Source organism: Anopheles ziemanni, chromosome 3 (genome assembly GCF_943734765.1).
Source record: "Anopheles ziemanni chromosome 3, idAnoZiCoDA_A2_x.2, whole genome shotgun sequence".
Lineage (NCBI taxonomy): Eukaryota > Metazoa > Arthropoda > Insecta > Diptera > Culicidae > Anopheles > Anopheles ziemanni.
This window is the reverse complement of record NC_080706.1, coordinates 34,016,183-34,043,025: the sequence shown is the minus strand read 5'-3', so window position 1 is coordinate 34,043,025 and position 26,843 is coordinate 34,016,183. Positions and strand designations below refer to the sequence as shown.

The 26,843-nt window shown below is 47.3% G+C and overlaps 8 protein-coding genes across 9 annotated transcripts; 2 read left to right on the top strand and 6 right to left on the bottom strand.

Moving 5' to 3' along the window:
- Positions 1-2,100: 2,100 nt before the first annotated feature.
- Positions 2,101-3,426, bottom strand: LOC131288592 (uncharacterized). The gene is made up of 3 exons (XM_058317740.1): positions 3,347-3,426; positions 2,333-2,779; positions 2,101-2,266 (listed from the first exon to the last, which is right to left on the bottom strand). The coding sequence occupies exons 1-3, from the start codon at positions 3,424-3,426 to the stop codon at positions 2,101-2,103; spliced, it is 693 nt and encodes a 230-aa protein (XP_058173723.1).
- Positions 3,427-7,364: 3,938 nt separating this feature from the next.
- On the bottom strand, positions 7,365-10,136 carry LOC131284610 (uncharacterized). Its single transcript, XM_058313472.1, has 3 exons — positions 9,931-10,136; positions 9,128-9,871; positions 7,365-9,051 (listed from the first exon to the last, which is right to left on the bottom strand). The coding sequence occupies exons 1-3, from the start codon at positions 10,134-10,136 to the stop codon at positions 7,365-7,367; spliced, it is 2,637 nt and encodes an 878-aa protein (XP_058169455.1).
- An 897-nt stretch (positions 10,137-11,033) lies between these two features.
- Positions 11,034-13,337, bottom strand: LOC131287918 (L-asparaginase-like). The gene is made up of 4 exons (XM_058317011.1): positions 13,037-13,337; positions 11,990-12,975; positions 11,734-11,919; positions 11,034-11,660 (listed from the first exon to the last, which is right to left on the bottom strand). The coding sequence occupies exons 1-4, from the start codon at positions 13,335-13,337 to the stop codon at positions 11,073-11,075; spliced, it is 2,061 nt and encodes a 686-aa protein (XP_058172994.1). The 3' UTR covers positions 11,034-11,072.
- Positions 13,338-16,256: 2,919 nt separating this feature from the next.
- Positions 16,257-20,562, bottom strand: LOC131289381 (dolichyl-diphosphooligosaccharide--protein glycosyltransferase subunit STT3B). Of its 2 annotated transcripts, XM_058318618.1 has the most exons (5): positions 20,045-20,562; positions 18,629-19,812; positions 18,373-18,553; positions 17,768-18,238; positions 16,257-17,688 (listed from the first exon to the last, which is right to left on the bottom strand). In XM_058318618.1, exons 1-5 carry the CDS (start codon positions 20,197-20,199, stop codon positions 17,421-17,423), a joined length of 2,259 nt encoding a protein of 752 aa, XP_058174601.1. In that variant the 5' UTR covers positions 20,200-20,562; the 3' UTR covers positions 16,257-17,420. The 2 variants fall into 2 exon arrangements, with proteins under 2 accessions (XP_058174601.1, XP_058174600.1); XM_058318617.1 differs by having other exon boundaries at positions 18,373-19,812.
- A 574-nt stretch (positions 20,563-21,136) lies between these two features.
- LOC131287674 (large ribosomal subunit protein uL16) lies at positions 21,137-21,975 on the top strand. The gene has a single exon (XM_058316747.1). It carries the CDS (start codon positions 21,177-21,179, stop codon positions 21,834-21,836), a length of 660 nt encoding a protein of 219 aa, XP_058172730.1. The 5' UTR covers positions 21,137-21,176; the 3' UTR covers positions 21,837-21,975.
- Positions 21,976-21,977: 2 nt separating this feature from the next.
- LOC131287673 (DNA-directed RNA polymerase III subunit RPC3) lies at positions 21,978-23,600 on the bottom strand. Its single transcript, XM_058316746.1, has 2 exons — positions 23,429-23,600; positions 21,978-23,372 (listed from the first exon to the last, which is right to left on the bottom strand). The coding sequence occupies exons 1-2, from the start codon at positions 23,573-23,575 to the stop codon at positions 21,993-21,995; spliced, it is 1,527 nt and encodes a 508-aa protein (XP_058172729.1). The 5' UTR covers positions 23,576-23,600; the 3' UTR covers positions 21,978-21,992.
- Positions 23,601-23,728: 128 nt separating this feature from the next.
- LOC131286359 (GDP-fucose transporter 1) lies at positions 23,729-25,077 on the top strand. The gene is made up of 2 exons (XM_058315305.1): positions 23,729-23,962; positions 24,040-25,077. Exons 1-2 carry the CDS (start codon positions 23,850-23,852, stop codon positions 24,965-24,967), a joined length of 1,041 nt encoding a protein of 346 aa, XP_058171288.1. The 5' UTR covers positions 23,729-23,849; the 3' UTR covers positions 24,968-25,077.
- On the bottom strand, positions 24,977-26,221 carry LOC131286360 (TBC1 domain family member 7). The gene is made up of 4 exons (XM_058315307.1): positions 26,015-26,221; positions 25,759-25,943; positions 25,275-25,679; positions 24,977-25,210 (listed from the first exon to the last, which is right to left on the bottom strand). Exons 1-4 carry the CDS (start codon positions 26,202-26,204, stop codon positions 25,097-25,099), a joined length of 894 nt encoding a protein of 297 aa, XP_058171290.1. The 5' UTR covers positions 26,205-26,221; the 3' UTR covers positions 24,977-25,096.
- Between the last annotated feature and the right edge of the window lie 622 nt (positions 26,222-26,843).

The following is a 26,843-nucleotide window of genomic DNA, read 5'->3' as shown; positions in this document are numbered from 1 at the left end:
TTGTTTTTTTAAAGGAAAATAAGATTGCATCAAATGAATACGTTCACCATCAAATTCAATTCAATGTCACTTTCACCTACTGAACATCGAACCATGGGACTGAACAGCCAGGAAGTGTCTAAAGAAAAACGATTGTGGTATGAGGCACACGATTTAATTTGGTCTCTTGCAGTCAGCCCCACTTGACAATGCCAAGATTAACGGTGACGAAGACAACGCAACACCTGCGATATTCTTACACCAACGCCGGACATACTAGCTCACGAGTTCGGCACGTTCGGTGCGCAAGATCAAGCGCAGCCGATCACAATCAAAGTAGGCACACCTGTGTGTTTGAAAGGCACGATGATTCAGCCACTACGATAGATGTTGTTCCTGCGTTTGAGTTGAAACATGTGTGATTAATCACTTCGGAAATATGCGAGGTTTGTTGACAATGTTTTCGAGATCGTCATTTCTTACGCGTACTATCATGCACGGAAAAAGTTTGACTAGAAACTTATTCACCCTTTGTTTCTTTTTAACCTTTTCAACTGAGGCTCACTGTCACTGTCAGGGCCTTCTCGTCCTCATGGCCATCGGCCGGATCGATGTTCGCTTTCCCTCGACTCGTGTCATGGCTCTTTTTCACTTCCTCCCCGTGGACGTCGCGATAAACAACCGCGATGATACAATCGATCGATCGATCGATCGATCGGTGGTTGGTGTTGAGAGTTGATTTATTTTTAAGCGCCCACACGGTATGTGTACTTTTGGCATTTTTGCGATTCGGATCTGGTGCGATTTTGTTGTTCGAAAGCGGCGAAAGTCTCTACCCACGGTTCGTGCTAAACATTGTGCGCCATAGCAGATGGCAAGCGATTGGAAAAATGCTATCCGTGGTGCTCAATATTTCCCATACTGAAGTTGGGAATCCCTCAATCAGAAAGTTAATATAATTGCTTTGTTGATTGCTTTATATATTTGCTTTTTATAAAGCCTTTGTAAGGCTTAGTCCAAAATTTACTATAAAACATGATATTTTATCATTGTATCGCATGACTTTTTCAAACAACTTTGCATTCCCAACTTTCGGACATATTTGACCTTAATAACTATAGATATAAATAACTTTTCAAAATCAGGCCAGGGTCAAAAACTAGTTGTTTTTGTCAAGCTTTCCACTTTCCTTTGCATTCCAGCATTACATAAAAAAAAACTAATTTTCAACGCGGGCCATGCGGTTGACTTTCACAAAGGGAAAACCTTTTGATTTATTGTTTTAGACAACTCCCACACAAGCACAGCCAAGGGTTGACCTTCGACAGCTCAAAGTAGCGACGAAAAAACTACAGCAACAACAAATTAAATTACATCGCTACATCTTTCTTCCCGACTCGACCTAGAGCATAAACAAGACATCATTTGTGGGTGTTAAATTGGACCCAAAGCCAACAACATGGTCTGGCGCGGCGGAACATGTGTGTTTTAGGACTGGGTGGGTTTTCGTGTTTTTTTTTTTACTTCTTTATTGAACATTCTCGCCTTTCAATGCCAAACAATTATTTACATGTAAACGAAACGGTCCGGCGGAAGAATGGCCGCACGGAGCCAAGATGAGTTGCAAGAGTAAAATAGGTTTCATTATAGGTATGTTGTAGGTTTCTTATTGTGGTTCGTTGTATCGCTAGACTTAAAAACAAAATTGATCCCCGTTCGTGTTGTCTTAAGGTAAACGTGTTCCTTTCTTTTCGTATGCTTGCACACTGGACGTTACGTTTTTTTTATAAACTAATTCTAAACAAATCATCGTTATTCCGTGCCAGGGTCACGAGCTCCATCGCGTGATTGTGTTTATGTGTAGGTGTCCCACTGTTGTTGCCCCTCCTGGTGGATGTTGGATGTGTCCCACATTTAACTTCCTTCAAGGTGCGTTTCGTGTAGCCAGGAAATTTATCTAAATTTAACCCAAGTGGACTAAGTCCTTCCCATTTCGTCTATCCTCCAGCTAAAAATGCCACCATTAGGAAGACGTACACCTGGTATAAAATCAGTCAAGTGTGTGACACATCGAACACTCCTACAAGAAGAGAAAATCCGGAGACGCAATACCTCGGTACTTTAGTTACCGATCGGGAACATTTTCTTGAACAGCTGCAGCGTGGACTGACGATCGAGCGGGCAGGTCGAGTACATGTCGTCACACGAGCGGGCTGTCTGCATTTTTCCATTCTTGATCGCCTCCTTGATCGCCGTTCCGTCCAGCATGTAGTCGACGATGGAGTTCCTGGAAGTAAGGGTTGGACATAATTATACAGAGGAATTCATCGCAAAGCTTTATGTTAGAACTTACTCCGAGATGGCCAGGATCATGTGCTCAACCTGATCAGCTGTGCCGACCTGCGCGTGGTAATCGGACGACCGGATGTAGCTGCAGACGGCCTTCTGCATGCAAGCTCCTGAGTCGATGTTGTTCTGCGCCAGATAGTCGTCAACCTTGTTCATCAGCTCAGACAGACCGGTCGGGTCGCTATCGGCGCTACGGTAGTGGCCAGTGCCCCCATAACCGCCTCCGATCACGTTCACCAACTTCGGTAGGAGAAGTAGAGCGCCAATGCCGACCAACGTTCCCAGCACGACACCACCGAGATCAATCTTCAGCGGAGTGTAGGAGCCAAGTCCAGAGCTGGAGTAGCCGTATCCGTTGACACCGCCGTACCCGGTGGTCAGACCAAGCCTCTGGCTACGATCACTGGCAGACTCCGTTGCGAAGCTGTCGTTTTGTCGTCTCCAAGGGTTGCTATAGAAATACGATGGATTAAAAATTTGAGGTCATCCAGGAATTTTGTTCTTGAGTTGACGATACAGGCGAGAGTGTAACCGAATTGAACAAACTGGACAAACGTCTTTCATAAAGATTCATAAGTCATAAATTATATGGATTTCATAATTGGATGTGTATCCTAAAGAAGTATAGGTACGAAACATAGAGGTCAATTTTGGGTTTTTGAAAAGAAACGAAAATCATAAAACTCTCCATGAGAAATCGGTTTGCGAAGTCAAACCACAATGTGGCAAGGAGAGTTCAGCTTCTTTTTAAATTCTTCTATTAAATGGGCAGAGCCTCCTTTATATCCTCTTGTTCCGTTAGGACTCCCTGGTTCTAGGAAACAATCCAGCTCTTTATCCAACACTTTCTACTACGGTGCTATGAGATTTCTTAGGTGCGTGCACTTTTGGAACACGCATAATCTAATACCACTGAATACACGGAATAATTCTAACTAGCATTCGACGCACTTATCACTTTGAAGGAAGTCTTCTTGGAAGAATTAATTTTATGCGCTGAACTTCCGAACACTCTTACCTTTGCGCGGCCGCACACTGCCAACCGATGGTGGCTAGCACCAAAACCGTTGCAACGAGATATGCTACACTGGACTTCATAATTTCGATTTATAGGCTGGTAGTCCCTGGGATTTCTTCCTACTTGAAGTGACTGCGGACACTGTTTTAACCGTTTGCGTTTGTTCCTACAAGAGCTGTCACTGAACGGAGCGTTTGCACTGCAATGAATCCTTCTGCTTTGGAGAGTCATAATTTATACTAAACCTCACGTTAATCCTGCCCTCGCACGCAAATCAGCGCAAACACAATGGATAATAGAATTAGTGGCAAGTGTCGTCTTCACGTCTTCGTCTAGTTGGATCCCTTCCTCCATTGAAATCGTCTCGAGCCTCAGGAAAATCATGACTCGTGACAACCGTGGTGGTTCACGACCTTTGGAAGGAAATGAGAAAAAAAACAACCCTCCGCACTAACATCTCTTCCACAAATTAAAGCATCCAAAGACATCACACATCGCGTTTCCTGGCCAACCTGGCGGGTTGGGGGTACCAGCAGCGGTATACAAAAGATGTGCCCTGTTGCGTGAAATTTTTCTTTCATTCATTCGGCGCGATTGTTGGGACCGCCGCGAACATGCCGCGAACCAGGTAACGCACCGTTTGAGCAGCGCCATGAGGCCACTTAATGGGCCGAACAGACCCGCCAACGATCTGCCCGACCGAGATGGAACCATACCCGGCCCGGGCCAGGCGGGAGGACACAGGAACGGTACGGCAGGCAAGAAGCCGTGAACGTTTAATGCGGAATTATGGTCGTCATTATGGCGCGATTACGGCGACCGACCGGGGACACGATGTGCCGCAGATGGGCGACATTTTGTTTCCTCTGGTGGGCCGATCGCGGGTGGAACGGGTACGCGGTTTGTTGTGACAGTGGGGTTGCTAGATTTTCCTGGTTTTCTCGTACGCAACGGCCGTGGAGCATGCCGATACTTTTTGTTTTCTTTTTCCCTCTTTTTGTTGCGCAAGGGAAGATACAACTCCGGTCGCTTCCATGTTTGGCTGCGTGACAATCGGAAAACATTTTTCACTTTCCGCGCACGTGCGCAAGTGTTTTCCTTTCTCTTTCACTGGAGCAGCTAGCGGGGTTTGGTTTGGTTTGGGTTCCATTTGGGGAGGTTTTAAAATATATTCGTTATTGTATTTTTATGTGCGTATTTCCCTGAAATCTATTCGCACTATCCTTTTATTCAAATCATCATTACGATAACCCGCTACATTTTACATGGTTATACGAAAATTTTGCTTACGAGTCTCATTTATTAGCCTCATGTTTGTTATACTTTATTGACCAAAATATACAATGATTAATGAAAATAATTTACCATCCCAAGGAAATATATCCAAAAGGGTTTTTTGTTAACAGATCACGACTTCCAACGAGAAACACAATACCAGACATGAGTTGCGTCATTTAGTTGCTGATGAGCGAAACGATGTCATAATTGCTAGTGCCGGTAAAATGTGTGTCACGTGCACTAGCAGATGGAGTGATTTTAATTTTCCACGCCAAATTATCCATCCTCCATGGAAAACACTTTCGTAGCTCAAGAGAATTCAAACCACGAGGCCTCATGCCGACATCGAACAAGCTTCCGTTGCAGGTGACATTGGCTGCAGCTGCATTGCATAAATGGTATTATGAAAACTGGAGGACGGAAACACAGATAAGGCATAGAGGAAACTATAATCCGATACATACGTACAAATCAGTTAAGAAAAATAATTTAAATTTTTTTTCAAAGAAACCATCATATTTCAAAAATGCAATGGGAATAGAATAATAATTCCATGTAGATTGAAGTTGTATTAACAAACTTTAATACCAACTATCTATATTTCACCTTTTAACATGAGTAAAAGAAAATAGTGAGTAACGATTTATGAGGTATTTAGTTGATTTCAATCTTCATTTTACAAATAAGGTAATACCTTAGAAAAATGCTATAGGTTATCCTTAATTCACGTCTTCATAATGGATTGTAAAAAGTGGGGTTCAAAATTTTTATAACCATGTTTTTATTCTAGATTGAATTCTGAAATCAAAATGTTAGTACACATTTTAACATGTCTTGGAACTGCACATGACCAATTTATTATGAATTCAAACGAAAATGTTTGGAATAGTTTGCCATCAATAGTTTAATTTAGTTAAGTTGCAACTTATAGTGAACGTCTACCCAGTCAACGCTAAAACCCAGCTTTGGCCTACAACGTAATTGCAGCGTGACACAAAGTTTGAAGGAATCCACCCCACAATTGTACTGGCACGTTCCAATGAAAGGCACCGTGCAGCGTAAGCGTAAGCATAAACCGATATGCGATTACGCCATCTGTTTGCCTCGAAGCTTTTCGGTGTCTTCCCACAACGTTTTGCTCTACTTTACCCAATACAATACCCCGATTGCGATCCTGGGCATCCCGGAGAGGCTTTTGCACCTGAACCCCGAACGAAACAAAACAACCCGGAAAGTGAAGACGAATCGTTCGCATATCGCCATGGCCACCGAGTGCTAGCTGGAGCGAGAAAAGTGCGTCAATCGAAAAGCGTTCGCCAACGATCGCGTAATGTTTGTAGGGCGACTGTGCCGTGTCCCACTGCAGTTGCAGATTGGCCGAGAACATCGTCAGGGCCGCCGAGTGAAAGACAATTTGCGCAATGCAGCCAGTTTAGCAATTGCACTGGAACCGTGAGGACGACGATGATGTTCACCGTGTCGATTCTACCGCTGGTCGTGCTCCTATCCGAGCGGGCTCCATGGGCATTCTGCAGTCCGACGTCCGACAGCAATGGCGTGTCGTCGAATGACACGACCAGGACGAGTGGTGTCTGGGTCCGGCCCTACGGTGCTCTGGCGGAGGAAGACCAACGGTTCTACACGCTAGACGACGGTTCCCCCCGGGCGACCACCTTTAGGCCACGGGCCCGGTCGCCTAAGAAGTCGACCAAGTTACGCCGCGAGCCCAGGTTTATCTCATTCGAAACGAAGGACAACAGCATTGAGGTAATTGGACGGTTTCCTTCGCCGTTCGAATAGTATACTACAAATTTAGCTATCTTAAAGATTGCGCTTGTTTTCGTTCATCCACTCGCGTCCGGATACAGGTTGAGATCGATTTCGCCATCCCATTTCTGTCGATTCCGATCCAGAAGTCTATGAACGGAGTGATGAACTCGGTGCTTCAGGTAAGCAAAGGGCCTGACAACAACAGCGTGTCACGCAAACGGGGCAACAAACCCTCACCAATCCACACCGAGTTGGAGGATACACGCAGACTCTAGCACACTGCGTCAGCTCGGGGCGGCGATACACTAACGATCGTTCTGGACGTTCTGAACCTTTGGCCGTCTTCATCCGCAGGGAACGCCGCTGCTGAACGTCAACCTTGGGGCCGTCGTGCTGGCCGGCGTGTTGACCGCCGGCGGAGCGCTGGTCGGAGCGGCCGCGCGAACCTTCTCCAACAGTTCGCTCCTGCCGGGCTGGACCTTGCCCCTCACCCGCGACCAGCGATCTGAAAGTAGCCAAAGCCAGGTTGAGCGTGGTAAGTTATGCGCCATCGTCTACCGGGAGCGAGCGTTGACAGCGCCATACACACACCTGTCTCGTTTTGATACCGACAATGGGTAAAATTAGTTGTGACGTCGATTGGTGTGAAAATAGAGGGCCTCCGAAGTCGGCAACAGTTGGACATTGCATGTGATAACGCTTGGTGACGTGACCAATGAACGAAAAAAAACAGTGAGGTGGAAAATGAGGTGAAAGGAACTCCCATGAATAGCTACAGAGTACGTGAATTTCTATTTTTGATCGCAAGAGAACCTAAAAGGCACTAAGAGTAGCATTTACAAAGAAAAGTTTGTGTTCTACGACGAGCTCGCATCCTTGCGTTCCATTTTCAACCGATTGATGGTTCAAAACGAAACAGAAGTATGCCAGCATTCCCAACTAGGCCAACCAATTGGATTGTTAGAGGATATTACTTCTTCGCCGCGACTTTCGCTTTTGCTACGGAGATTCTTACACCGGTGCTCTTTGCTTCGGATACTGTTGGCTTTCCCTTCTTAGCAGCATCACCTCCCTTTGGCGGAATACTTTTACGCACCTGACCGGTACTTCCGGGAGTTAGTTTGTCAATGGTCTCTTTTGGTGCCCGATTTGCACCGTCACCTTTAGGTTGTTTAGCATTGGTTTCCGTCGGTGCACGCATCACTCCGTCGCCTTTACCGTGACCAGAACCAACGCCTGGTGTACGACTTCCGGTGGTTTTACTCCCGCGAGAACCTTGTACTTTGGAATTACCGACCGCCTTTTGTGGATCTTGTTTCTTGGAGGGCTTGAGCTTGAAGTCATCCTCGCAGTATTGCGTCTCCGCAAAGATCACGTCGGGCTGTCTCGCATCCGGCCGGATAATGGCTGACGGTGGCGTAAACTCGACGTCCAGCTCACTCTCACTCCGGCTAGGCATGTCGGCGGCGGTTGTGTCCAGGGGCAATCCGAGACGTTTACCCGTCCGTCGTATCTCTTCCACCAGGATGCGCTTCTCGCGTTCACTTCGATGCTCGCAATTCTCCAGCTCCCGGCAGCCACACAGCGTCAGACCTTTCTTCTTCAGCTCATCGCGCAGCATGTACAGTTTGGTCAGTCGGGGGTCTTTGGAGAGACGGAACTTGATCGGCTTGCAGGGCAGGTATGGGTCAGTGGTAGTCTTGAGCGTCTCCGAGTCCTTCAGCGGGTTCATAGTAATTGAATATTCCCCATGCTGCTTTGTTATGTGCAGCGTAGGCTTCTGTTCCGCCAGATGGTCACCGGTAGCTGGTGAACGGTGGTGAGTCCCCCTCGGTCCCGAAACCGGCACATTGTCCATTGGGTAGCACGTGAGGAAGTGTTGCATCAGCTGCATGATAGGCTTTCGGACTGCTCCTGGGCGCCAACCGGGACGTCGTTTGCCGATACCCTCGATACAGGTGTTCCACCGCCAACCCATGTGGGCGGGTACTAGTGGGTCCTGCTTCATGCACGACTTATGGCCTACCGATATCCCCGGGTGTCGTCGGCCAAAGCGGTAGGAGTAGAGGTTCTTATTCTGTTGCCTCACCTTGCGCATGAAAGCGTTGTAGTTCCGCCGAATTTGTGGACCACTGAGGCGGATCTTTCCATTGGTAGGTTGTGGTTCTGCCTTTGGACCCTGCCTGGCCGTATACACTCGGCGCAACTGCTCGGACCGTCTCGGTGATGGAGGTCGGACCGGCAATACTTTCCCTTCTTGCAGTCCCTTCTGGCGTTCGTGAAGGTTCGTGGAGTGTCGCGTAATGGGTCTTACTGGTGTGTCATACCCAGGATTTAGGATTTCTGAAGTGCCGGTCAAAGAACTACACGGCTCTGAGTGATGTGTCCGATAGGCACAATCAACACACCGGCACCGACGAATATGGCAGATCGAACAGGAGTTCGATGAAGCCACCAGCGTATTCGTGCCACTCATCATTGGTGAATTCGTTTTATTTGAAACGATTCCTTCGTCGAAAGGGAAGTTAGGGAACTCCTTTCTTCGTTTGTTAGTGTCAAGATCTGCATATTCAGTTTTCAGAGCTTTGTGACCACACTTTGGGCATCGACAAACTTCCGGCATCCAATTTAAGCTCGTCTTACATCGCACACAACACCTGCCAGAGAATGTAAATTGTCTTTGAAAAATCAAAACGTATGATTTCAAAATGTACTTTCCGGTACGACTCTTACCGAGCAGATGGTTTTGAATTTTGTTTGGCTTTCATACATTCACCAAAATTTCTTTGGCTGGACCGTCGATGCACATGTCGCTTGTTGCCAGTGGATGGTTTACTCTCGGCCACACTTGGTTCCGTCAGTCCACAAGTGACTCCAGTAATCGTTATCCCTCGACAGAGGCCGCATATCTTTCCACCGGAAACATCGCCGTTTGTAGAAACCGACTCCCTGTGCCCGATGGTTTCATCCAATTTAACGTCATTCAGCTTCTGCTTAATTCGTTCGATCTCCTTTTGCGTGCTGTTAACGGCTTTGCTATGCAGAATCCCATGTATCAACTCATATTGGCAGCTAAAGTCATCCGAAGATCGTAGGATGTTACATTTGTTGCACACAAGGAGTTGCCGCTGTAAATTTTCCTGCTGCTCTGACGTGCGTCGTCTATCCTCATTAACGACATACAAGAGGTCGTTCGTATCGATCTTGACTTCTGAACCCGATTCGGCCGATGGGACTGCACTACGTTCCGCACGTAGTACCATCGTTACCATCCCAATTGGCTCGTCGTTTCCATTAAGGAGTGCAAATTTTTCCAGCACAGGATCGCCTATCACACGCTTTGGGTCGAAGTGGACAGCTCCAGTGTCTTTCAAACGTAACTGACCTCTACCAACCGTGGAGTTGTCTCGCATAAGCGTTACTTCGACACTACTTTCATTCAAAAAGCGTACGAATTGTTCAGCGTTTGTATGAAGGCTGTGAACAAAGTTGGATTGTTATCACATACCCTTCGCATCGCTCCTTACACAACCTACCCGATGATATTTGCCAATTTTTCTTCGTTCAAAGACTCCAATGTTCCGGAGGCATCTACGCTGGTTTTGCCACAGTTCAAGAACAGCTTGAAACGGGTCGCCTCGTCACCAGTTTTCGGATCCGTTAACTCCAGCAAATTGATATATATAGTCAGTGAAAAATTATTCAATTCTGACCAACCGTTTGCCTCACTATCGAACGCCATTTGTGTGCAAAAATGTGTTCAGCGAACAAGCGTATGTAACGAACCACGACGGCTAAACAAATCCTCTCCATAACTCGATGGTTACTTAGATGCGATCGATAGGAAACGTACTAACGCACCATTTTGTCATCCGAAAAGACCCACAGGAGGCGAGTTTGGTATGGAAACTACTTGGCTCACTAGATCAGACGATGGGACGGTATGACATCGATACCGTTGCCTGCGCACAACGCACCATCTGCTGGTACGTGAAGGAAGCCACGGTAGCAGTGAGTGAAGGTCGGGCCGGGTCTGTCGATACCATCGTGGAAGGACTTTCGAGGGCCGACTGGATGGGAAGGTTCACGGCCGGGACAGTCATCGAGCCAGCGATTCAAGCGGGCAGACAACAGACAAGCTGCGAACAATCCTTTCCGGACTGTGCAATAACGAACTTCGTGGAGACAATCGTTCGGTTGGTGAGAAAGAGGTAACTTGTAGTGGTAGTTAGATGGGATAGTTTAAGGTGTACACAATTTGGTAGATGGATCTTACAAACAACTCATAGATTTTACCACCTGTAGAAATACTGCAATAAAACTGTAACATACCGATGTGTGATCGAAAACATTTATTGATTGGGCCCTACATGTTCTAAATCTCTTCGGCTGCACTGTTAAGCACAACGTGGGATAATCATTTGCCTTATTCCCGGCTTTACCACGCATCGGCTCATCGACGATTCGATTAAAAAAGTTGTTCATTCAATATACAATGAAGTCTGCTCATGGCCTTATTCCCGAGAGTACAACACATCCGCTCATCAACGATTCGATAAAAAAAAGTTGTTCATTCAATATACATATAATGGAGTCTGCTCATGGCATTTCATTCCGTATGTTCCGTTATCCGAATTATCACAATCATATTCCTACAGAAGTCTGTCCGCGGTTCGCCTTAATCGAACGAATCCTCCATTGCTGGACGTTTGTCAACATCGAAAGACAACTGGTCCCCCCGCACGGCATCGCGAGCCTCAAGCACTTCTACCACCGGCACGGCATTCACCTTCATCGCATAGTCCAACGGTGTCAGACCGAGATAGTCGGGCACGTTCACTTCGGCGTAGTTCTTCAGCAGATACTGTACCACCTCCACATGTCCATACAGGGCAGCAAGGTGTAGGGCGGTGCGACCACACGAATCCTCTTGCGACAGGTCGGCACCGGCCACCCGGTACGATTCGAGGCGCGTCAGTTGGTTACGTGCGGCAGCCGCACACAGCCCATCACCGATCGCCCGTATCGAACCGGTCAGATGGGCCCCACATTTGATCAGCAGCCGGATCGCTTGGTGATGATCGTGCATGATCGCGTCCATTAGCGGAGTTCGATCGTAACGGTCGCGTATGTGCACGGCTGCACCATGCTGCAGCAGATACTGTACCATCTCGATGTTGCCCTCGCAGCAAGCGACGTGCAGGGCCGTCCGGCGGTCGTAGTTCTCTGCCGACATGTTCGCTCCGTAACCCTTCAAATTCGTCAGCTAGCAAAAGGAAAAGGAAAGATAAGAGTAAGTGAATTCAACTGGCAGCTCGTTTCCAGCAACACTTTATTACCTTGGCAATGTCTCCTGCTAACACCGCCGTGTTGACCATCGCCGGAAATAGGGACGATTTCAATTGGCTCAGCTCCTTGGTTGACGTCAGATGCAGCGTACGGGCCACGGCATCGATGAGATCGTACTCCTGCATTTCCGGTGGCTTTTCACAGGTCAGCTCACCCCGAAGATTGCTCTTCATCATCTACCAAAAAAGAGGCATAAGTGCAACAACTTTCTTCTGCCGTCTTAATTCTATTTGTTTCCTACCGTACCTTTTTCTTCATTTCCCAATCCCATTCCTCTTTGCTTAGCACGTAGGACATCTTGGCAAGGGCCGCCTCGGGTGTCATGTCGTACCCGGGAATGATACCAATGTCTTGCAACTGTCGACCCGTCTCGTACAGGTCACACACGGAGCCCTCGCTACACTGGGTGCAGTTGACGATGAGCACCTGGCGTGCACTGGCCTCCTTCAGTGCCTCGATCATGTCCGCCCGGTTCGTCGGGAAGTTACCAGCACCGTACGTTTGCAGCACTACACCCCGCATAGGTGCCTGCAGAAACGCGTGTACCGTTGCGACGGAAATGCTCGGAAACAGCCGCAACAGACCAACGTTTTCATCCATCTCAAGATGCACGGTAAACTTGTCCACCGTGCACGGCCGGAAGATGACGCGATAATCCACCTCCACGTTGATGCCCATCTTGGCGAGCGGAGCCGAATTCGGTGAGTTGAATGCGTCCAGCGACTCGCTGCTCACCTTCACCGTCCGATTGCCTCGGAACAGGCGACTGTTGAAGAACACGCAAACCTCCGGGATGACGTAGTTCCCGGCGAGGATGAGTGCGGACGTGAAGTTGTCCTTCCCGTCGGTGCGCGTCTCAAAGATCGGTATCTGCGAGCCGGTGATAATGATCGTCTTGCCCAGATTCTCGAACATGAACGACAGGGCGGACGCAGTGTACGACAGCGTATCCGTGCCGTGTAGGATAACGAACCCGTCGAAGAACTCGTACGACTGTCGGATGTCGGTTGCAATCCGCACCCAATCGGCGATGCCCATGTTGGAGGAATCGAGCAGCGGCTCGTACTCGGAAATCTGGTACAGGATGCGTCGGTGCTGGCCTTCCACGTACGGGAGCACCAGCGGTGCCATATTCTTCGCCGGCCCGTACCTCTTCGTTGCGTACGCGTCATCGTGCATATTCGGGTACTGGCGGATCTTACGTACGAACTCATACGGCCGCGGCTCCAGAGCTAAAAGGAAAACACCAATTGTACACCATCATGGGAGTGCTAATTTACCGCAAATACGAACCATTTTTCTCGTTCCGCATCATCCCGATGGTGCCACCGGTGTAAACGACCAACACCTTCGCCTCCGGTGCCTCGGGGGGCAGCTTGCCGTAGCTCGAATTGCGTCGCATCGACAGCTTGCTCAAGTCGAGACTGCCGTGCGCATTTACGTCAATCATTTGCTTGCGCTTCCAGGGCGATCCGGAGGATATCGGAGGCTTGCCGTTTTGCGCCGCAAGCTTCATGGCGAGGGGAGGCGACTCGTCATCACTGTCCGGCGAGGGGTTCGGGGTATGGGGCTGCTTCTGGTCAACCTCGTCCATTTTGATCGCGCAACTTGCTTGCCTTTAATTCGACGGCCTAAAAGTGTTCTATCGAGAAAGAGGTCGAAAAAATAATATTTTAATATTTGTTTGTAATTAAAAAAAAAATGGCTAAAATTAACGTGACTTTTAGAATTTTTAATTCCATTTATCTCAGCAACAGATTTTTTCTGAAAGATTAAGAAAATCTTCTCTTTTACAATTTATATTACCATCTTTGTAGGTTTTACCCTTTTTTACATGTATAACATCACCTTTTTCACCCAGAAGTGTTGGTTGCACGAAACGGGCTGGTACTATAATCTGTAAACCACTTTGTATTAAAAATTAAAAATTTACTAAATATTAATGATCACGAAAGTATACTTTGTACAAAACATTACAAAAATCCTTTTAAATCAAAATAAATAAAATTAAATTAATCAATTTTAAAATAACTCATAAGTGAAACAAAGGTGATGTTATACTGTTAAGAAGTTACAAGAGAGAACGACTCGTCTGCAGTGGAAGATTTCATCACAATTTCAATAGCTATTACTTTTTACAGCTCACAAATTCTATACAAAATTAAAAAATCACATATTTAAAACCACTGCTAGATAAATCGGCATACAGGAACGAAATCCTTTGGTAGTTCTGCTTATTGTTTATCCTTACAAGGGACACTAATCCTTTAGTTGGTTTTCCTGTTGTTTATATTTAGCAATTCAACGAGCAAAACGGTGTAAATTGGGTACTAATGTGATCCCACGCTGCTGATTGGGGTGTGTGTAGAAATAAGGGCATCCACTTTCCAACGGCTCACGACGCTACGGTCGCGTGTTTAACGAGGTAAATGCCTATTACGAGTAGTTCGAGCTGCCGCTTACTCTAAGTGAAGGGCTACCGGACGCGACCTTCCGTAGGGTCGTAACCTTCTTCGGTGGACACGCGCAAAATTTCCCTCCCCACGTCTTAACACCTCTCACTGTACCGCGCCAATTTTACGTCATCATTGCATACTTTCTTATGGTGTTAAAACTATACCAAAGGTAAAACAGGTACTTGGGCTCATGAACTGCATACCGTTTTGAAGGGCATTCGGCAGTACATACACTTCGCAAGAAAAGTGAAAAGGAAGTGCAACGAACGATGTAAAACCCGAGTGTCAAGAAACTTCACTCAACCGGCCTCGTGCGCCGGCACAAGGCGAGATTTCACTCAATGACTCCGAGAACACTGCCCGGCACTGACTGGTGTAACACTGGTTTTGGACTGGTTTGTGCCCAAATTTTCATTTCCACGTTCCGACGTTCTTTTGCGAGTTCTTGCATCTTGCTCTTTTGCTATGCTGTTGGGTTTGTTCAAACACACGGAACACGAATTTTATGCGCACGCAGCGGCAACATAATTACATCACTCTGCAAACACCATGCTTCCTTTCGCGCCTCCTTCACCGGTGTAGATAAATTGAACCATGAGGCATGAAGGTGGAGGAAACAAATATAGGTCAACCACGGAACATATGATACTTCCTTCCCCTGGATGGAATTGTGTTTCATGCCAGAGCACACTTTTTATGCCACAGAATACTCCTCAAAAATTGATAATAAAGAAGGGACGTGTGGTGACTTTTGTTTAGTTTAATTAACTAATTTTATTAACCCGGGAAATTGCTTCAAATTTTCATGACCCACTTTACTCTTCCACTGTACACACTTACACTCGTCCACGTGTTGCTGCCGATCACTGGTTCACGTTATCACGTCCAGGAACTAAAAACAATTTGTTGACAAACGTTGTGATGCAATAAATCGGACAGATTAACCTTCGATGTTATTTGTATAGAACTTGAAAACACGATTTGTTCTAAGCTACCTTCGCACTATAGTTTCATGTCTATCGTTAACGCCACAAATCCAGAGTACTGGAGAGTGAAAGGCATCCGAGGAACGTGTGTTCCTGGTGCCAGCGGTTTGCGATATTTTTAACTCACGGAAAAGTTTCTTTTCACGACTCCGGTACGCACTTCTAGAGAGAAAACCAACTCTTAAAGAACCGTCCGCCAAGACGCACGAACACGTTTCGACTGAGCCGCGGCGCACGAGTCGGACAAGTTGAAGGAAGGCAGCAGCAGCAGACAACCGATCAATCGCCCCAGACGTAGCAAGATGCTTCGTTCTTTATATCAGCGGGATTCGCTGCCTTCTTGGTCGCGCAACTGACTGTCAACAGAATCGGCAAACACTCTCGTGCCCAAGCTTCCGTGCCTTCCGTTTTCCACGCGCGTGCTGATGTGGGGTACACCTAGAGATAAGGGCGGACGCGTTCTCCTAACGACACTGTTAACACAGTTTTGATGGCTCAAAATTAGCGCGGCGATGCGAATGATCATCGTTTTGACTGGATTCAAAAAACACCCACTACTGGTTGTGTGAGGGGCTCGGGGAAATCTGGACCGGCGGTGTGCTACTCCGCTGAAGCAGTGTCTGTCCTATGCTGCAGAGGGGAAGAAAACGATAACAAGGGAGGAATGTTTAAAAATGTTTACTCCAGAGTAAACAGGTCAGGTGGGTACCAAGTTCGTTGTTGGTTTCCAAACGCCTATATACGTTCGTTTATCCTTCTTTCGTGAAACGTTTCTAAACAGGCCTCTGCTTTGAGCATGGGTTTTCTGTGGGATTTTTGTAGATTTTCCCATCATAACGATTTACAACCCTCAAACCTTTAAGATTCTTGACCTGAAGAGTGAGGGAAAGCTACATTCGTTCCCTTTTGTTGGCCATCCCCTGATCCCTTTTCTCAAACAGTTGAACAAACTTACATTGGGATTTTTAGAACGAATAATTTGATTTTATTCCGTGATCTGCCCCCGTCGTTTCCGCCTAGGTTGTATTCAGCGTTGTTCGTCGGCTGTAGTCTGTTTCTCATGGGTTTTTTTGAATGGTTTTTTTAACTTGTGTCTACTACCAACTACCTTCCTATACATAACTCGTACTCAGAAGTGCACTCCCTCAGATTGGAGCGCGTTAGAATTAGTGAACAAACAGACACGACGCTCGCGCACATTCGGCTCCGCATGACTGGTCTCGTGTTTCGATGAGAAAAACTCCTATCCGTATCCACCATAGGCTTTAAGCAGCCTCCTCGAATCGTTCGAGTCACCATGGTAACATTGGTCGATCGATCGACAATCAGACACACACCATTTTTATCGATCTCGCACCTTTCCGGTCGCTTGCACTCGAATATCTTCATTGCCTTTTCTATTCCAGGCTTTTATTTTAATCCTTAGTCCTAATCGTTTTGTTCACATTTTCAGCAGTAGGGAACCCTATTTCACTCCTACGTTGCAAAAAAGGCCTACCAGAGTCTAGGTTTGCTACTTTGCTCATCATGTGCGCCGACCAGGTGTGTTGTTGTGGTTAGTTAACGGACTTACGTTTGGGGGAATTAACGGCAGGAAAAACGACCGAAGAGAAACAAAGCACAACGCGTCAGTTTACCGGCGAACGTAGCGATGAGAAAAGTGGGTCATTTTGTGTTCAATTTTTTTATATATATGGAATAAGTCTACAAATAATCAGTGCAAAAAACAACGCTCCGAAACGGCGGAGAATCAGCTCCGAACGCCCAGTGATCATCATACATTATTGTGGTCGCCAATCGAAATCAAAACGTTTGTGTTGATCCACTTCTCCACTCTGGGATGCAACTGCACTACCGTCGCTTTTCTTTTTCGTAACCCTTCATTAATAAATGCGGTGCAAACAAGTCATTAATCTGTATTGTATCGTTTTGGTCGTAACATGTTACCCTGTTCTCTGTTCTATACTTTGACACACTTTGTTTTCTGCTTCTGCTTCATTCCTGTCCAGTAGCTCCCAACGGGAAGTAGCAAATGCACTTAAGATGAACTAAAATAAACGACATGAGCATCCACTGTATCGGATTGGTTTCTCTTGACTTCTTCTCCTCACGGGGAGGTGGATGGTTCAGTGCAAATGAGAGAGAGAGAGGGAGAGGATAAACGAATCTCCTTCCTGGTTCTGCACGCCCTTTCAAGGAAGGAGGGAATGGTACGGGCGTCTACCAAAGTGTCGCTCACTTGTTCCTCTTGCCCTTAACCACCACGGGACGGTTTTTGATCAAGCCCTTCCTTCGCTTGGACGTCTTGCGTGAGACGAACTCGCCGGCCGGCAGTACGCGCTCTTCCGGCTTAAGAGCTGGCCGGTTGAATTCGTGCGGTTTCTTCACGCGATAGATGCGCACCAGCCAGTGCTCGCTCGTGTACGCCTCCTCTAGGTAGGTCAGATCGAAATCTTTGTTTCCGATTACGGCATTACGCGTGCGATCGTACCCAGCTGGTCCTCTGTTTAGGGAGTAATAATAACAAAACATGATAATGATACTGCTAAAGCACAACCCTCCCTCATCGAGTCGTCACTCACCTGAAGTCCAACTTCAGCTCACCAAACTTGTAATAGCTCAGCTTGTACATCAAGCAGTTCAGCAAGGCCGGCGCACCCTCCGAATCGATACGGAACTCGCCCCGGTCGGTAAAGTAATCGCTCTCGCGGATATCCTTCGGATGCTCACCCTCGGCGATGCGCACCATCCAGAGGAACTTGTTGATGTCGTCCCCGGAGTAACCGATCACGCCCCCGAAGATCACCAACACGTAGTCGACGTCGAGCGAGGTCATGATTTCATACGCCTTATCCTCCGGCGAAGACATCGCTTTACCGACCAGCGCGATGTGGCTGTTGTTCCACGTATTATTGTCCACCAGTGTCGTCCGATTGGCCATACCTGCTATCTGATACCCGTAATCCCACCAAGACATGACGCGCGCATCGGGTGCCGTATTTTGCCACAGCCAGTAGTATGCCTCACGGAAATCGTCCAGAATATTGCGGGTACTAGAATGATTGCAGCAGGAATTAACAACATCTTCCAGTTAGTTGATTGTAACTTCATTGGTACTCATGCATTCAGTCTTGCACAACAGTTGAAATATGACCATAGTCACCTTAAAGGCTATTAATGAACTTACCCGTCATTGCTGTTGTAGAACGCCAGCACAATCGAGGGACTGCTGTACGCATTCGACGTAACCCAGGTACAATGGACGGCAAACATCATCAGCAGCATCAATATGACCACAATCACCATGTTCTTCACGTTCGAGCCAAGTCCCGTATTCTGCTCACCATGCGATCCGTGCGACGAATCGTGTTTGGGACGATGCTTCATCTTCCCAGCTTTATCGTACATTTGCTTCTTTTCGCCACTCGCATCTTCCTGCTCATCGTCCGCCCCACTTTCCTTTGCGCCACCCGCCGAATTGTCTTCCTTTAGGAAAACTTCCAGCAACCCAGAGAACGCTACGCCGGCCAAGATGCAAACCACTGGCGTGAGGGTTAGCATCAGACGCACCATGACACCGGCGAAGTAGACTGCACTGATCGCGTACAGTACCACGAATACGCGCTCATCGTTGATCTTCTTGATGCAGTACCACAGTCCGACGGGGAACGTGCACACGAGGATGTGCAGATCGAAGAAGAACGAAAACCAGGTCGTTGGCTGATGCTCGGAGACGGATGCGATGATTGGGATGTGAATCTTCGCGTAGCCTGTGTCCCAAAGCGAGTAGAAACGTCCACTCCAAGGGGCGATAACGCCCAGCATCGTAAGGAGAACGACACCGGCAAACACAACACCGGCCGCCAGCAGACCACCGACCAGGAATAGACGTTTGAACTCCTGCTTCGATAGCACCGTCTGCAGATGCTTCAACACGGCAACGGCGAAGAGCAGAAGGAACACACCGGACGCGGCCATGTGTTCACTGGTGCGGATCGGCTGGAACCCAACGAACGGGATCTGCATCGACAGGATCAGCCCGAGAATGTAGAACGTCGTGTAGGAGGTGAAAAGCCGGGGCGAGTAACGGCCCATGATCAGCAGCACGAACACGTGCAGCGGGATCAGATTAATGATGAACACGTAGCCACCCCAGGCGGACACCATGTAGAAGTAGGATAGGGCGGTGCAGGCGGCCCAGTACACGCTGCCGGTCTTGACCGACTTCACCCACAGGTAGTAGGTAAACTGGAGGGCAAAGATCGCAATACCTTCGTTATCGTACGATCCGGCCACCGAGCGGCTAATGTACCCGGGCACGATCGCGATGAAGCTGGCCGCAAACAGTCCAGCGCCGGCCGACCAGAGCTCCTTCGTCAGCAGGTAGGTCGAGATGGCCGTGAGACCGCTGAAGATCGGTGCCAGGAAAACGCAAATGTCCCGAATGTGCACCGGAATGTTGAGCGTATGCAGCAACCAATGGATTCCGCCGGAGGTAATCATCAACCCCGGATACACGGTACCACCGACGATGCGTCCCAGCGGATACCAGGCCGATTCGTCGAACCAGTTAAGGAACTTGTAGAATCCTTTTTCCACCATATGAGCCGTGGCACGGTAGTTAAACCTAGGGAAAAGGAAAAGAACCGGCGCAGAGAAAATGGCATAAATTAGAAGTTGCATGATAAGCATTGTGTGCGTGTATGTATGTGTGCTCGGTGCCAGTGACGATCGGCCACGTACGAAACCAAAACAATCGTACAGCGACACGTAATCAACAGCGGTTTGCCTCTTTTTTGCAATTTTCAACCGTAAGAACCTTAGTGTCGATGCAAAAGAAAGTTTCCAAACGCACTTACCAAGGATCAAACTCATGGATGATGCTCTCGAAACGGATTACAGCGAAGAGCCGGCTGGAGAAGCCACACAACCAGGCCAGCAGAAGGACGGCGAACGTTATCAGACTCGAGTAGCCGGCCGTCTTTCGAAGCGTGCTCTTGGTGGACCGTTCCATCGTTGAAGATTCTTCTTATTCGCTATGACGCGCTAAACTTCGTTTCTCCGAGGAGCAACTTGTTTTTTTATCGGTGATTGTCACCGTTTTTCGCGTCGCCGGATCACGTTTGGGGTTACGGTGGAGAAGAAGGGTTCAACTCGACACTGCAGCGCAGAGGCTCTCGTACACACACTTACGTACGCGGTACGGCCCGCAAATCAAAACCAAAAGCCCCGCAACTAAATATGTTCAATATCTGGTCCGTGGCGGAACTGGACAAGAACGGTGAAACAAGCTGGTCTTCCCACAATCGGTACCAGTTGCCGTTAACAGGGCATTTTGATACAGCCGTGAAAACCACGGTGCTGAACCAAAGACCGGGGAAATGAACGCAACACTGTGTGGTTCAACAAACCACCGCCAGCAAACTGACACGTAATGTAGAAGTGACAGAACTGAAAACTGCGAGGAAGGAGCTGGAGCGAATGGTTTGATCCAACCCCATAAGGAGCTGTTCAATCCGATCCTAATTTCTGTATGAGTATTTATGCTGGATATTGGCAGATTTTTACTAGTTGTTTGACTGTGAACCGTTAGAAGGTTTAATTTTTTTGTTAAACACACGTATTAGGTTTTTTTATTCAAATTCTGATAATTTTTCTAAACCCAAGATTCATACAACTTAATTTATTGCAATCATGATATCACAAATGTATGCCCCTGCTTTGCGATTGTAATATTAATTGTGACTGAATTTGTTTTCCCCATTTGAACAATACATCTCAAATTGTGAAAATAATGCATAATTTGCATTTTTGCCATCGATTTTTGAACTGCCACGACAGCTTTTTATTGCAGTTTCCAGCCCGTACAGCTTCGTATCCATCAACCTTGACCATCGTTGTCAAAGTGGCTACTCCAATCGAAAGCAATTTTGGATTCTTTCTGACAGTAGCCATTGCAAGGAACACGCGGTGTTCCGTAAGTTCAAGAAAATGGGTCGCCGTCCAGCAAGATGTTATCGCTACTGCAAAAACAAGCCGTACCCCAAGTCGCGTTTCTGTCGCGGTGTGCCGGACCCGAAGATCCGTATCTTCGATCTGGGCCGTAAGAAGGCCGTGGTGGAAGACTTCCCGTTGTGCGTGCACCTGGTGTCGGATGAGTACGAACAGCTCAGCTCCGAGGCGCTGGAAGCGGGACGTATTTGCTGCAACAAGTACCTGGTCAAGTACTGCGGCAAGGACCAGTTCCATATCCGCATGCGGCTGCATCCATTCCACGTAATCCGCATCAACAAGATGTTGTCCTGTGCCGGAGCTGATAGGCTCCAGACTGGAATGCGTGGTGCCTTCGGTAAGCCACAAGGAACCGTGGCGCGCGTCAACATCGGCCAGCCGATCATGTCGGTGCGCTCGAGCGATCGCTTCAAGGCTCAGGTCATCGAGGCCCTGCGTCGTGCCAAGTTCAAGTTCCCGGGTCGTCAGAAGATCTTCGTCTCGAAGAAGTGGGGCTTCACCAAGTACGACCGTGACGTCTACCAGCAGCACCAGGATGAGGGTCGCCTCGTACCGGACGGATGTGGCGTGCAGTTCCGCAACGATCATGGTCCGCTGGCCAAATGGGAGCAGCACCAGCTGTGGCGCCTCAATGCCTAAACAACCTGCGCGTTGATAAAGGATCGGTGCAGCATCGGACATCGCTGCAGCCATCCCAACCGGGAAGTGGAGTTTCCATTGCGTGAACTTCATTGTATTCTTTGCAACAACAAAAAATAAAAGAAAAGTTTGATTTGCATTTCAAATAGAGTTTAACTATTTATTTTGATACTCTTGGTACAATTTGAGAATGAAAATGGTTTCGTCTATGCCTATCTCGGCACTGTAAAGGCTTTTCACTCGTAGTTTGACCTTTTGCAGGATCTCTTGCTCCGGTGGGGTCAGTGTTTCGAGGATTTCATTAATGTAGGCCTCCGATTCCCCGCGCTCCTTCATTGTCTCAACGATACTATCCAAACGTTGGCTCTTTTCGATCAGCCGTTTGTTAACAGTCTTGTCGTGTGTGGAGCGGGTCATGGAATTGTATAGCGCTTTGTAGCAGATCTCCAACAGCATCGCCACAATTTGCGACTGGTTAATGTAGAACAAGAAAAACGACTTTGGGGCACCAGCATTGCCACCGCCTGGCTTGCGGAACGTTTGAATCTGCAGAAAGTTCTCCTCCATCAGCTTGTAGGTAAGTTGTTTCGCTTCCTTGGCCGGTACCATCGCTTCTTTCTGTATATCCTCCTGTTCAACGTAGCGCTTCATACGAATGACCCGGAAGATGCGGGCCGCTTTCGAGCCGTACTTCTCGACGATGATGTTCTCAATACACGCCCAGGTTAGTTGCTCGTAAATCTTCTTTATGTTCACCGTAAATTGCCCACCTCCTTTGCTATCACACTTGGAGAGGAACTCATACGATTCCATCACGGAAAAGTACTGATCCAGATAGCGCAGCATTTCAACGTTCGCCGACTTTTTCTCACACCTTTGCCGGAGGTCAGCGAGCGCGATCGGATTCGAAACGGCTTCCCAAGATTTGGTTCGTTCGTCCATCAACTGCAGCAGGTATTTCATGGCCTCGGCCGCATTCGCGTCAATCATGCGCTCAATCGCGCTTATCATGATGGTATCCCGGAAGTCGACGTGAAATCGCTCCACATTCACCAGCCAGATGATGTCCTCGTCGGGCGCCTTTACACCGGCTTTTCCCTCGTGCAGATCGGTCAGAATGCGCAAATCTAGCTCGGGCATGGCAAAAGGATTGGAATTATCGTAGCAGAGCTCCATCAGCTCAGCGTTTTCCGCGCATGCCTTCGGTTCCGGTGCCCGGATAATGTAATGTTCCTGAGCAAGTATAGTGAATTTATCACGCAGCAACGATAACGTGTTACGGTTTTTGGTGTCCACATTGGACATCGATTTAACGATGATGTACGACGCAGATTGTGATCCGCAGCGCAGCAATTCTTCCATCAGCACGGCCGATTCATGATCGAATTTGGTCTGTATTAAATGCATGTACCGAGGGTAGCGTAGAATCATCACAACGCGATCGTGATTTAACCGGTACTCGTAGCCAGTTTGAGCTTTGTTCGGGTTGAATACAGCCAGACCAAACTTTAGTAAAATGGCCAATGATTTACAGACCTACAACGGAAGTAAAGTTACAACACAGCCGAATCGTGCGAATTAATACATCCCACCTCCGATTTAGTAAGGCCAGTCGATCGCACTATTTGCGACAGGGGTCTTGCGATCGATGCGAAAAGATCATCCGCCACGATACGGACAACCTCCCCGAAGTGCTGTTCGATGATCCGGGAACATAATTTACCCAACTGGATGGACATTTTGGCTGCAACTGCATCCGAAGGATTCTCCCGGAAAACTGGCGGCACGTTGTTTTGTTTCGTTTGTTTTCATTCATTTTCCGACCGGTACATTTTTGACAGCACGTGTTCATTCGTGAATGTAAACAGGTATCGTTGACTCACACCGATTGTTCAACAAACAAATCGATATTTCCTAGCTTCAAGAACAAGTTTCCATGGTCGAAGCAGAGCCATTGATCAAATACCGGTTAATTGCTGATAAGAGCAAATGAGGTTGTACCAGCGATGTTAGATGTTCTCCAGTCAAAGTAGATCTTTTCAACACACCACGATGTATCAACCACTGAACAAAGAAAACCTGTTCACCAAATACAGTCGGATAGCCGGCGTTGTTGCCGCCTATTGGTAAGTAATGGAACGCGGCCCAGAAAATATTCCCTCGTGACACCATTGGCAATACCCTGTACTTCCTTTTTTTTTAGGGTTATATCTATTTTGACCGTCTTCGTGAACAAGGCACTGCTCAGCGGACTGCAGCTCGATGCTCCACTATTCGTGACGTGGTTCCAGGTGCTCACATCGTCATCAATATGTTTTATTATGAGTTGCCTGGGCAAGCGGTATCCGCAGGTGATTACCTTCCCCGAGGGAAATCCCTTCGATAGGGACACGTTTCGCAAAGTGGTTCCGCTGTCTATCCTTTTCACTGCCATGATAGCCACCAACAATCTCTGCCTCAAGTACGTCGGAGTAGCCTTCTACTACGTTGGCCGCTCTTTGACGACCGTTTTCAATGTGATATTGACCTATCTTCTGCTGGGCCAGAAGACCAGCTCCAAAGCATGCCTATGCTGTGTGCTAATCATTGCCGGATTTTGGATCGGCGTGGACCAGGAAAGCTTAACCGAATCGTTCTCGCTTATCGGAACCGTTTTTGGAGTGCTAGGTTCGCTAAGTCTTTCACTGTATTCCATCTATACCAAGCGGACCCTTCCACACGTGAATCAGCAAGTTTGGCTGCTGAGCTACTACAACAACGTCTACTCCGCGGTTCTGTTCATCCCGCTGATGATCGTAAACGGTGAGGTGCAGGAAGTGTTGAACTACAAACATCTGCTTGAACCTTGGTTTTGGGGTGTTATGACGATCGGCGGGGTGTGTGGATTTGCCATTGGCTTTGTGACGACCCTACAGATTAAGGTTACCTCGCCCCTGACACACAACATATCCGGTACGGCGAAAGCTTGCGCTCAGACGGTGATTGCGTCGTCCTGGTATCAGGAATCCAAATCGTTCCTCTGGTGGACCTCGAACGTTGTCGTACTGCTTGGTTCCGCCTTCTATACGCGCGTCAAGCAGGTCGAAATGGACCAAACGCATCGCGAACAAATGAGCAGTCAGAAGGTTTGAGTAACAGGGTATATTTTAGGTTTTTCTTATACAAAAGTACAGGACTAAGTTAAACAAAACAAGATCAACTTAAAATAAAACATTAACGTAGCAGAACAATTCCATAAATGTGTTCTGTGTGATTCTCCATTAGCTTAATGACTTCACCTTTGATTGGGGAATATACTCGTGTCCTTTGTTCTGCTGCCACAGTTCAATCGCCGCGTTGACTATCACATCGGCCGTTTCCTGTTCGTTTTTTATCTGTGGAAACGCAATGCTGATTAGCTCGTGTTGGCCAAACTAAACGCAAACAATTTCTACTTACGCTATCAATACATTCGAAGAGACTCTTTTGATCAACACATCGCAGCACTCGGCGCCGCAGCATGCGCAGTATTTCGATCATAACAAAAACGACTATTTTAATGGCACCTCCGCAAATTTTGTCCCATATTCGTATCAGCGCCGGTTCCGAAAGTACGCCGGCAAAGAAAGACCGGTACCATTCGGACAATGGCAGTGCGGTAAGCATATCACAGGACTTCAAGTGGATGTACAACCCGTTATCCTCCTTCTCGAGGATTGTGTACGTCAGATCGGAAAGCTTACCCATTTCCAGGGTCACTTCCTCGGAGTAATCGTAGAGACTTTTCGCCATCCAGTACGTTTCGATGTCGTTATCGAATATTTCCAACAACACTTTGGTAATGTTGCAAAAGTGGCTTTCTTGCTGCGGTAGAAAGAGGAACATTGAGAAACAGGAGTTAGGTTGAAAGGGATTGCTGTACAAAAACCTCACGGATGCTTACAGTTATGTCTCGCCCCAGGTACAATTGTTTCTTCTCCAACAACCACATCGCGTAGAGCACCCTGGACGTTGGGGTATTCTCATCCACAATGCGCATGGTTTTAAGTGCCTTAAGTAAATCATTATACACTGCTACTCGTTGCTCCATTACATACTCCCGCGATTTATCGTAAACTGGTGTAACTCCTAGAAAGAGTGGAGCCATTATTTACCGCCCCGGAAACAGATCGGAGGAGATGTAAATGCACAATAGTTACCGAGCAGGGAATTCCATAGCACGGTGCGATGAATCTTGGGCACTGTGAACCGTATGCAGAACTGTGTCAACTTGGTCAGATTCAGGGGCTTCTCTTTGAGCAGAATTTCTAGAGATTTACGTTCCTCCACTCCACGGCAGCCGACCTTTTCGTAATATGTAGAACGAAAATTACGTTCGTCGCGGGCCATCTTTCGTCGCTGATAAGCCGATGGTGTGATGTTCCGCTGTCGAAGACTGCCAGCTTGACAAGCAAAATATTTACCTCATGACAAAGGTAACTTGAACAAAGCTTCTAGCATCAACTTTAAATATTTGCTGAATTTCTCAAATTGTTTAAATAACTTTTTAGTATTTCATCCGTTTTTCCATTCCCTACAATTGCTGCTCCCCTTCGACTGCGTTTTGTGAAAAAAAAGTGTCAGCTGACGAGATAGTTTGACTACCCTGGTTCCATATGATCACTCTACGGTAAACACGTGAGGGAGTCGTTGGATTCGATCTGCTGAATGATTCCTACCACGCTTGCCGTTAACCACATGATAATTTAATATTAAGAAAATTCTTTCCTCTGCCATTTTGGAGTTATCATAAAGTAAAATAACTGAAATACGTTTTATTTAAAGTATTTTTATTTTAAAAATTCAGTCCACAGTATCAATGTCGAAATATGAGCGTCTTATATCAAGTCTTACCTTTCCTATTTCACATAACCTATGGGACCTTCAACAAAATTCTAATAACGTAGCAAATTTGTCTAGTGCTAAAAGCTACACATTACATCTTCTATTAAGTGTATACTGGTTTTTGTGAAAACTATACCACACTGC

Bases quoted from the DNA above. Each gene is read 5' to 3' on its own strand.
- LOC131288592 (XM_058317740.1), bottom strand. From the start codon at position 3,426: ATGAAGTCCAGTGTAGCATATCTCGTTGCAACGGTTTTGGTGCTAGCC. The intron at 2,780-3,346 runs GTAAGAGTGTTC...GTATTTCTATAG, and splicing joins CAGTGTGCGGCCGCGCAAAG to CAACCCTTGGAGACGACAAA. The intron at 2,267-2,332 runs GTAAGTTCTAAC...CCTTACTTCCAG, and splicing joins ATGATCCTGGCCATCTCGGA to GAACTCCATCGTCGACTACA.
- LOC131289381 (XM_058318617.1), bottom strand. From the start codon at position 20,199: ATGGAACGGTCCACCAAGAGCACGCTTCGAAAGACGGCCGGCTACTCG. The intron at 19,813-20,044 runs GTAAGTGCGTTT...CCTTTTCCCTAG, and splicing joins ATCCATGAGTTTGATCCTTG to GTTTAACTACCGTGCCACGG. The intron at 18,239-18,372 runs GTAAGTTCATTA...CAATCATTCTAG, and splicing joins TTCTACAACAGCAATGACGG to TACCCGCAATATTCTGGACG.
- LOC131287918 (XM_058317011.1), bottom strand. From the start codon at position 13,337: ATGGACGAGGTTGACCAGAAGCAGCCCCATACCCCGAACCCCTCGCCG. The intron at 12,976-13,036 runs GTTCGTATTTGC...TTTTCCTTTTAG, and splicing joins GATGCGGAACGAGAAAAATG to CTCTGGAGCCGCGGCCGTAT. The intron at 11,661-11,733 runs GTAATAAAGTGT...TCCTTTTGCTAG, and splicing joins TAGCAGGAGACATTGCCAAG to CTGACGAATTTGAAGGGTTA.
- LOC131286359 (XM_058315305.1), top strand. From the start codon at position 23,850: ATGTTCTCCAGTCAAAGTAGATCTTTTCAACACACCACGATGTATCAA. The intron at 23,963-24,039 runs GTAAGTAATGGA...CTTTTTTTTTAG, and splicing joins GGCGTTGTTGCCGCCTATTG to GGTTATATCTATTTTGACCG.
- LOC131287673 (XM_058316746.1), bottom strand. From the start codon at position 23,575: ATGTCCATCCAGTTGGGTAAATTATGTTCCCGGATCATCGAACAGCAC. The intron at 23,373-23,428 runs GTGGGATGTATT...CTTCCGTTGTAG, and splicing joins CTGGCCTTACTAAATCGGAG to GTCTGTAAATCATTGGCCAT.
- LOC131287674 (XM_058316747.1), top strand. From the start codon at position 21,177: ATGGGTCGCCGTCCAGCAAGATGTTATCGCTACTGCAAAAACAAGCCG.
- LOC131284610 (XM_058313472.1), bottom strand. From the start codon at position 10,136: ATGGCGTTCGATAGTGAGGCAAACGGTTGGTCAGAATTGAATAATTTT. The intron at 9,872-9,930 runs GTAGGTTGTGTA...CTTTGTTCACAG, and splicing joins AAATTGGCAAATATCATCGG to CCTTCATACAAACGCTGAAC. The intron at 9,052-9,127 runs GTAAGAGTCGTA...ATTCTCTGGCAG, and splicing joins AATTCAAAACCATCTGCTCG to GTGTTGTGTGCGATGTAAGA.
- LOC131286360 (XM_058315307.1), bottom strand. From the start codon at position 26,204: ATGGCCCGCGACGAACGTAATTTTCGTTCTACATATTACGAAAAGGTC. The intron at 25,944-26,014 runs GTAACTATTGTG...CACTCTTTCTAG, and splicing joins GCTATGGAATTCCCTGCTCG to GAGTTACACCAGTTTACGAT. The intron at 25,211-25,274 runs GTAAGTAGAAAT...GCGTTTCCACAG, and splicing joins TCTTCGAATGTATTGATAGC to ATAAAAAACGAACAGGAAAC.